This window comes from Metopolophium dirhodum, chromosome 8, assembly GCF_019925205.1.
Source record: "Metopolophium dirhodum isolate CAU chromosome 8, ASM1992520v1, whole genome shotgun sequence".
NCBI lineage: Eukaryota > Metazoa > Arthropoda > Insecta > Hemiptera > Aphididae > Metopolophium > Metopolophium dirhodum.
In genome coordinates, this window is record NC_083567.1 from 9674083 (window position 1) to 9684491 (window position 10409).

Genomic DNA, 10409 nt, shown 5'->3' on the forward strand with positions numbered 1-10409 from the left:
TAGTTTGTACTTTATAATGTATAATCATACTGTTAAATTTATTCAAAATTTTTTTTGGTTTCCTAAAATGCATTTGCCTGCGGGCGCCAACACCTCCTTCATTTTTTTTTTTAAATTTAACCTCTAGCAAAATTTTTTAAACATTGACAATCGGGTACTCTTGAATAATTATTATCTTTAATGAACTAAATATTTCAAATGGTTTTTTTTGTTTAAGAATATGGGCATTTTAGTTTGAACTTTGAAATGTATTTTTCTTCTGTAAAATATTTTCCAAATTTTTTTTTTTGTTTTCTAAAATGCATTTGCCTGCGGGCACCAACACCCTCCTTCAATTTTTTTTTTTTAGTAATGTAACTCTTGTTGAATATTTTGTATTGACTTCAAAATTGATAACTTGGTGCTCTATGAATAATCATTCTTTAATGAACTAAATATTTTGAATAGTTTTTTTCTGTTTAATATTCTGGGCATTTTAGTTTGTACTTTGTAATGCGTATTCCTACAGTAAAAATTTTTTAAAATTTTTTTTTGGTTTCCTAAAGAGCATTTGCCTGCGGGCGCTAACACCCTCCTTCAATTTTTTTTTTAGTAATGTAACTCTTGTTGAATATTTTGTATTGACTTCAAAATTGATAACTTGGTGCTCTATGAATAATCATTCTTTAATGAACTAAAAATTTTAAATGGTTTTTTTTGTTTAAGATTCTGGGCATTTTAGTTTGTACTTTGTAATGTGTGTTCCTATGGTTAAATTTTTCAAATTTTTTTTTTGGTTTCCTAAAATGCATTTGCCTGCGGGCGCCAACACCCTCCTTCATTTTTTTTTTTTTAAATTTAACCTCTAACCAAATTTTTTAAACATTGACAATCGGGTACTCTTGAATAATCATTATCTTTAATGAACTAAATATTTCAAATGGTTTTTTTTTGTTTAAGATTCTGGGCATTTTAGTTTGTACTTTCTAATGTGTATTCCTACAGTTAAATTTTTCAAAATTTTTTTTTGGTTTCCTAAAATGCATTTGCCTGCGGGCGCCAACACCCTCCTTCAATTTTTTTTTTATGATTTAACCTCTAGCCAAATTTTTCAAACATTTACTATCGAGTACCCTTGAATAATACTTATCATTAATAAACTAAATATTGTAAATGGTTTTTTTTGTTTAAGATTCTGGGCATTTTAGTTTGTACTTTGTAATGTGTATTCTTACAGTTAAATTTTTTCAACAGTTTTTTTTAGTTTCCTAAAATGCACTTGCCTGCGGGCCCCAACACCCTTAAATTTTTTTAAATAGTTTTTTCTGTTAAATATTCTGGGCATTTTAGTTTGAACTTTTAAATGTATTTTTCTTCTGTAAAATTAGGAAACCAAAAATTTTTTTTGGTTTCATAAAAGGCATTTGCCTGCAGGCGCTAACACCCTCCTTCAATTTTTTTTTTTTTTAAATTCAACCTCTAGCCAAATTTTTTAAACATTGACAATCGGGTACCCTTGAATAATCATTATCTTTAATGAACTAAATATTTTAAATGGTTTTTTTTGTTTAAGAATATGGGCATTTTAGTTTGAACTTTGAAATGTATTTTTCTTCTGTAAAATATTTTCCAAATATTTTCCAAATTTTTTTTTTTGTTTTCTAAAATGCATTTGCCTGCGGGCGCCAACACCCTCCATCAATTTTTTTTTTATGATTTAACCTCTAGCCAAATTTTTTAAACATTGACTATCGAGTACCTACCCTTGAATAATCCTTATCATTAATGAACTAAATATTTTAAATGGTTTTTTTTTGTTTTAGATTCTGGGCATTTTAGTTTGTACTTTGTAATGTGTATTCCTACGGTTAAATTTTTCAAAATTTTTTTTTGGTTTCCTAAAATGCATTTGCCTGCAGGCGCCAACACCCTCCTTCAATTTTTTTTTTATGATTTAACCTCTAGCCAAATATTTTAAACATTGACAATCTGGTACCTCTTGAATAATCCTTGTTTAATGAAATAAATATTTTAAATAGTTTTTTCTGTTTAATATTCTGGGCATTTTAGTTTGAACTTTGAAATGTATTTTTTTTTGTAAAATATCTTCCAAATTTTTTTTTGGTTTCCTAAAATGCATTTGCCTGCGGGCGCCAACACCCTCCTTCAATTTTTTTTTTATGATTTAACCTCTAGCCAAATTTTTAAACATTGACTATCGAGTACCCTTGAATAATCCTTATCATTAATAAACTAAATATTGTAAATGGTTTTTTTTGTTTAAGAATCTGGGCATTTTAGTTTGTACTTTGTAATGTGTATTCTTACAGTTAAATTTTTCAAAATTTATTTTTGGTTTCCTAAAATGCATTTGCCTGCGGGCGAGGTACAGCAGAGCGACATCCACTTACCCACCTTTTTTATAATTTTTTTTAGGAATTCTTTTTTTAAATCGTCAAATGTTATTATAATAATAAAATTGAACGTCCATAGTGACCTGAAATTTTAACTCCTTTTTTTGAACGAGTGCAATTTGACCACTACCTGTTTTTTACCCGAGTGCAATTCGACCATTACTTTTTAGGTAATAAGTGCAATTTGACTATCCCGCAACACTTGACCGTGATGGTTGTTCATTTTTGTCGTGTCAGGATTTTACCCTGATGGTGGTGACTGATGAGTGTTTGTTGTTAAAACAATCTCCCGGCAGTTGGTTGCATATGTCTTGTATTATATTACGTAGATACAAAATAATATTTTTAATTTATTATATAGTTGATTAGTGATTAAATATGATGATATAAGTAAACACAACACGGTGTCAATTATACATTATAATATTGTATTATGTAATATAGGTATGTAGTAAGGTTTATAGATTTCAACCAATCACACCACGACCGATGGCTTTTATGAGCACGTTGACCAATTTTACCGAAAACTCTATACAGGTCTTGCCCGCGTTAGTGGTCATTACCGATTTCCCCTTGAGATGACCGGCAAGTACGTTCATTAGTGATTTATACTTGCTCACGTTAATCGGTTTATTTCCCAAGCACGCCTTCCCCTGCAAAACAATAACAATTTATACACCTCGTACGACCTACAGTGCTGCAGACGGCGTGACGCCAATATAACGGTGCAGGAATATAAATAATCACGAACATAGGTATTGTTATCCTGACCTGCGTCACGAATCGCGAGACACAATATCAATTAAAACAATGTGACCGACAGACCTTGTTAACGGGACAGCTTTTCGGCAATCCGAGTATTTCCAAAGCCATTTGAATTTCACTCGACGATTTCACGTCGTCGAGCTGTTTGCAACCGTCCCTTTTGCCCGACAGCTTTATCAAGTCCTTTTGGCCGGTGAAATCGACCTGAAAATCGTGTAACTCTATTAAAATATATAATATGGGTACTCAATACGCACAAGTATATATATATTATAATATGACACCGGACACCATATAAGTGCAATTATAGAGTACTACGCACGACGGTATAATATATATTGATATACGACACCCAGCCTCGTAGGCGCATCTATATATAGAGTACCAAATCAATAATGCCATTACAGATCACAATATTATTTGCACCTATACAGTCGAGGACTTTTTAAATCTGGGCTGATTTAAACAACTATAGAAATGGATCAGCACAAAACTTGTAAGCCCAGATCGTCATAGAAAATGGCTTTTATTTTTCGGGGGCGCTCATTGCGCAAGTCCTGTTGGCGGGGTGCACCCTTTTGCCGGGTTGTCCTAGTACCTATACGTCGCTATTGTTAGGCGGTTATTTTTCCGCACCGATGAAACTATTATTATAACCTACCTCTATATACTTAATATACGTCATTACTCATTATTTACTTATCCGCCGGGAGACTCGCGTGATTTCATGAAGATTTGACGAATTCGCGATATGTTAAACCCTCGTGAACCATAGAAAATATAACATATTATTATACCGTATACCGTATACCGTAATACTGTTCGAGTAGAATAAATTCCGGCAAAAAAAACACACACACACGCAGTCGGTTACCGATACGTGATTACAGACAGGTACGGGAAATATTATATAATATACCTACCTATATACTCGTGGCGACCGGTGCGTAACGATTAAACTGTGCACAAAGGCGCAATGTATGTTTTTATATTCGTATTTTATCAAAACGAAATCGAATCCTGATGTTGGCTTTAAAAACGTTCATAATTCAATTTTTTTTCCGATACGCATACATATACGATTTGAATTATTGCGTATGCGAACGGTACACATAATAATAATACCAATATACCGCACACATCGCATGACGTGCTACATATTATTATTATTATTATACCCATAAGCGCGACAAAATTTCAACGCTGGTACCCATATTATGTATGGCATCACGATTACATTTTGAAGGAAAAGTTAACACGAGTAGCCGTGTAAATTTACTATTTAATTAATATTATAGAATCAAAGTAGTTATGGTCTTTATAAATATAATATGTATAGGCACCTACTTAAAAATTACAAAAATCAGAATATTTGAACAAATGCCATTATAGGTACAATATTGTATACCTAAGGAACCAAACGAGGCCACGAGGGTGAGTAATGAGTATACTATGCTTGATGTGAATCATCCTGTAAATTATATATTAACGCTCCTGCCTATGGGTGTGTCGTTTTTGAGGAGTTGTGCTTAGATAATTCTATCGTTCGTTGCGGTGACTGCTCGTCTTTGTGTGTTTATACTCCCAAACAACCATACATACTACGCACACTCATGCGCACACGGCATTTAGTCATTAGATCAAAATATTCAAAATCAATTTATGGACGTGAAAATAACAATACGCTTGGCTTAAAACTTAGGTAAGTACGTCCAAAGGATTTCCAAAGGATTTAAAAATTGTAAAGATGTATGTGAATGTGCATAAACAAGATAACTTTGCATAGGTAGAAGCACTATTTCCAATTTTTAATTTTTTGTATAAATATATTAAAAACTATTTAAAATATTGAAAACATATATTATGTTATACGAGCGATGCAAAGTCAATTTCTTTACCAAATCAATATATATTTTTTTTTAATCAAACCACTAAAAAGTACCTCAATTTTTGACAGTCGTTAAGGCCGTTTTGAAAAAAAAAACTGATAGTGTCTGCAGGAGCCTTAGTCCTGATCATATACTTTATACATAATAATATTATACCTATAAGAATGCCAACATGTGACACCGGAAGTACCTATGGGCGGTGGTTAACTCTCCCGATTGTATGGTAAACTCTCCCGATTTTTAAAACTAGTGAACTCTCCCGATGGTAAACTCTCCCGGTTCAACTCTATGTTTACCTAAAGGAAATGTGTAAACTCTCCCGGGTCAATATTATGTTTACCTGAAGGAAATGTGTAAACTTTCCCGGGTCAATATTATGTTTACCTAAAGGAAATGGGCAAGTTCTCCCGAGTTGTATTAAATGTTATTTCTACACTGCAGAGATTGTGATTATCATTTAAAATTTCATATTATAAATACTCACAGCAACATTGATTTTTATTATTATTATTATTGTTATATAATGCAGCCACATAATTCTTACTTTCACTACGTTATGCGAAAAGATTGAAATTGTCAGTGTGGAAGGCGTTATTAGTTATACCGATGGGGGCCCCATGCTCCCCTAGCTTAGTAATACTGAAGTTGATCCGGGAGAGTTTACATGTTCCCGTCAGGTAGTATTGGACTAAACCCGAGAGAGTTTACTGTCATTAAAATCGGGAGAGTTTACAATCGCCCATACCTAAGGTATTACGATTACATTTCGCAGAAAAAGTTAACCGTGTAGTGAATTTAGGGTTTAAAATTTTAAACGAATAAGTACAATCACATTATAATATAATTTCTTTCATAAAAGCCTATAATAACTAGGAAAGACGGAAACCACTAGTAGGATTTTCGATGTATCTGATGCATCCAGTTTTGCATTTATCTAGAAAAAATGGGACGGTTCTCTTTTGTTGATAAAAAAAATAAGTTTGGATCAATAATTAAATCTATTTATTTTAAAACATCATGTTTAAAATCTTAAGTATACAAAAAATTACAAAAATCTAAATTTGAATAAATACATTATTTAAACGCGAGTAAGTACATTATATGCCTGATGAACCACACTATTAATTGTTAATTATTAAACCTGACCATATAATATGTTATTTTTTGCTATTTTATCGATTTTTGTGAATTTTTACAAAAACAAATATGTAAGTACAATATGTATGTATCAAATTTTATAAGTCAATTTTTATATTGGTAAAACTTTATAGGTCAAAGTTGCTTGAAATACGTAAAGTAAATCAAATTTGGATTCTACAAAGAAGAGTTCAATTCAAAAATTCTTTGTAAATTTTGCAAAAAAAGGTTTAATATTAAGACTTTTATGCAGTAAAAAAAAACCCAAATTAAATTCAGCGTCACGTGTTCTAAATATTTCGTGTTACCTTTATCGTTGAACACACGCTGCATATTATTATTAAATACTATTTTAAATTGTGTAACTTTTTTACGTATATATAAGTGACTACAGTTATGAAATTATTAAAAAAATTAAAACAAATTTTTCGCGTATAAATAAAAAAATATATTTACCATGGCGCTGGTGATGTTGGCGTGCGCGGTATAGCATCCGTTGACATATATTTCGCAATTAGGTTTCATGTCGACAGAAAATTTATCGGACAGTTCGACAATGTTGTCCGAGTCACAGTTTCTAATGTAATCGACTTCTAACTCGTAACCACCCTACACAAATCACAAAATATAAGCATTATTTCACGGGTAAAAATAGATAATACCTATTATTAAATAAATATTGGTCGTCGGCCACTGAATATTCGAATTCGAGCGTGGACCCGTTCCCCTTGCACTTTTACATTTACATCGTCACAAATCACAATAACTGCGAATGTATAGTTACATAAATCTATCTATCAGACAAACAATTTTTGATCCGTGTAGTTTTTGTTTGTATATACTTTTATTTTATTTTTCTCCTCCAAAACTTTTCCATAAACTTCTAAAGTATTATAAATTCTATACCTATAGGTAGTACAAAATATGAGTACTATGAGAACGTTTTGGAAACAATTTAAATTATTACATTTGTTTAGAAAATATACGAAATACAAAAAACCTAATTTTCATGCCTAACTTCTAAAACTTTCGTGACTACATACTATAAACTATACATGTATCAATCTTAAAATACAAAACAAATATAATGTAAATAATTTCGATGATAGGATTTGATAGTTACGTATAATGTATATCCAACGACCCGGCAGGTTCGCGCTAAGTATAAAAAGAAAAGTGTGCCTCAAAATACACATATAGGTAAAATACACGCGAAAACTGCCAGACCATAATTTTATTAAAAGAAGCAAAACGATTCGCGAAAAAAATTTCCAATAATAAATAAAAATAACCATTAGCTATAGAACAAAATAAACATTTTGCAATAATATGTATTTGATTGTTAACATATTACAAATGTAATTAAATAAAAAAAAAAAGGTCGAACGACCTACATTCAAATATAACCCAATTGATTACTGGTCAGATATATTTTTAATTTGTTTAATTCTCAATCTCTATTACCCATTACTTTTTAGTGTTGACTCATAACCAGAAATAAACCAATACGTTTTTATTCGTTTTAATTTTTCATCTCGCATTGAGGTGTCGATAAATGTCCATGTACAAATAGATGCACTGCGTTTAAAATATTGACTTAAATTATTTATTTTGTCAACAGACAACTGAACACTGATACTGTACCACGGTATATACAGTAAACGATTACCTATCACATAAATATCAAATAAGGTACCTGCATATAAATATATAATATAATGTATGTATAGAAATGGAGACGTTTGTCTTACAACTCACTCAATTTCCATTTCGCTTATCGCACCAATGTGTCTGTGTTCAATTTTATCACGCTCAACATCGCAGTAACACCATAATAATATATTATTAAGAAGCCTAGCTCCCCCGCGATTTGTACGAATGGTTATAAAAGCATAATCTAAAGAAAAACAATAGGTTCCCGAACGCATAATCGTTTGTAAATTTGTGATTATTGTTATAATAATAATAATAATAATAATAGCTCTTTATTTTTTGGCCTTGTTCGATCGTTGCTTAAACAGTAAATACCTACAGTGGGGTATAGTTAGGTACCCATACATAACTAAAGATGAATTATTACGCCTTAAACGAGTCCAAAACAATTTTTTTTAATTTCGCTGCATTTAGTTCTTACCCTAAACATTCAAAACGCTCCACATTAGTAAACATTTGCGCCCATCTATACGATAGGTTCTAAACAACCCCACATCAGCTGATCGTCACAAAGAAGTGTACCTATGTTGATTTGATAATCTTTGACGGTTCACTTGACGCTCCCAACCTCCCTGCAGCTATTCTCTTTAGAATTTCATCTCACTATATATACTCTAATATCCGATCTCAGTTCTACACATATAAACATATTGCTGTACAACCATATACTTATACACCGCATGATTTGATTTGCAATAATGTTTAAATCAGAACCTTGCCCCCGAATTAACTGAACCCCGAATAAAACATTCTGGTTAATCTGAAACGAATATTATAATGTTTTATTGACCCTACTCGGTATTCTTACCCTGCGCCTAAGCGATCTGAGTGCCACCGTGCCACCGTGCGTGACTTTTCTGGATTTTTATTTTATATTTATTTTATCTAGAAATTTTATTTAAAAAAAATATAACCCTCAAAACAATACAATTGATACTCTGATATTAATTAAAAATATCTAATAATATTTTATAGTTTAAACTGTTTAAAGGTTAAGTCAGAAAAACAATACTGAGCTCGTAATAAAAGTATTGTGCAGTACCTATGCACAAAATCAAAGAATTTTTCTGTCCCGAAAGGTGATGACAGACAGATAAAACCAACTTAAATGTACGATGAACATCAGCAAAATATGTGTAGGTGCATGTAATAACCAGTCCTAGGATGAAGAAACGTGACATGGTACTTGATATTTTCCTCTGCAAGGAAAATCAATGAATCATAAATATGATTTTGAGGGGAGGATTACCATAATATGTTAACAATAATACATTTTATAACTTTATAAGTGTTACGAAAATCGTTCAGTAAAAAAAATGTCTAGCCTGCCCAAAAACATATTTATGTTTATTTTTTTTTTCGAAAAAGCATCACGAAAAAATTGCCTGTGTCTAATCGCTAGTTTACAATACAAATTTAAAAAATGATAGGTTTTTATTTCAATGAAGAATCCCGCATAATGATTTTGGAGAAAACAGATTTATATTGCTAACAATTTTAGCATTTAATGTTTATCGTCCACCGTGAAACCACGTCCTTCGCGAGGTTCACCATTATACGACCGAAATTTGTCCGTTTAATAATATAATATGCAAGTTGACATGAGAGCAGTGGCTGATTTAAGTGTTCAAATGAAATCAACAAATCCATAAGTGGGACCTCCTACAAAATGTATCGGTAACATTCTTACGAAACAGTTGTTTTTATTAACTTAACCTAACAATGATAGATGATATTGCAGTATGCAATATAAACTGTATTTATTTTTTTGTAATAAATATTTAAACAAAATTAACAAAATTAAATTTTGGTGGGCTGACTAAACGACTGTTAAATCTGCCACTTCCCGAGAGTTACGTTTCGTTTCTCTCGGCAGTGCCTACTTTCCCCTATAATATGTATAGTGATCGGAGCATTAAAATCTATATAAAAATCACTTACACAACAACGAGCGGTCTTCGCGTACAAAATCAAAACGATTGTCGAGATCAAAACGGTAGTCGTCATCGAAGCGTTCATTTCGATAATTGCTGGTATTTATCGCACGTTGAAGGTATGATAGTATAATACTAAATACGTGTACACTTCAACTTTGAACTTGACACTCTAATCGCGTGTGAAACGTGACAAACTTGACCTGTACAGTACGATATTTTATAATGTCAAGCACAATACATTCATCGCTTCGCTCAGAATCTAATACAATATTAATCATATTCGGCGTCGACTGCGGGACAAATAAGTTGCCTGTTACAGTATTACAGGTTTTTATCGTTTTTCAATCGAATCATAGGTAGGCACCTAAACGTCATGCTAGTGCACCAGCGACGGTATTTACAATGAATATAAATTAATTACTATTATATTACTTGTTATAACGTACGTTCTGCCACTAGAAATTATTATTATTATAGTTATGTACGCGTGTGTTTACAGGATGGCCGAAATTGTTTTGACGCATCGAAGTGACGAGGCCGACGCGCACGGTCAGATCGGATATACAGATTGACCT

At 31.8% G+C, this 10409-nt stretch overlaps 1 protein-coding gene across 1 annotated transcript; it reads right to left on the minus strand.

Annotated features, from left to right (window-relative positions):
- Positions 1–2689: 2689 nt before the first annotated feature.
- On the minus strand, positions 2690–10152 carry LOC132951131 (uncharacterized). Its single transcript, XM_061022849.1, has 4 exons — positions 9839–10152; positions 6641–6793; positions 3219–3362; positions 2690–3046 (listed from the first exon to the last, which is right to left on the minus strand). The coding sequence occupies exons 1-4, from the start codon at positions 9914–9916 to the stop codon at positions 2861–2863; spliced, it is 561 nt and encodes a 186-aa protein (XP_060878832.1). The 5' UTR covers positions 9917–10152; the 3' UTR covers positions 2690–2860.
- Positions 10153–10409: the final 257 nt, after the last annotated feature.

Coding starts and splice junctions, on each gene's coding strand:
- LOC132951131 (XM_061022849.1), bottom strand. CDS start 9,916: ATGAACGCTTCGATGACGACTACCGTTTTGATCTCGACAATCGTTTTG. Junction 6,794..9,838: donor CGAAGACCGCTCGTTGTTGT/GTAAGTGATTTT, acceptor TGATTTGTGTAG/GGTGGTTACGAGTTAGAAGT. Junction 3,047..3,218: donor AAAGCTGTCCCGTTAACAAG/GTCTGTCGGTCA, acceptor ATTGTTTTGCAG/GGGAAGGCGTGCTTGGGAAA.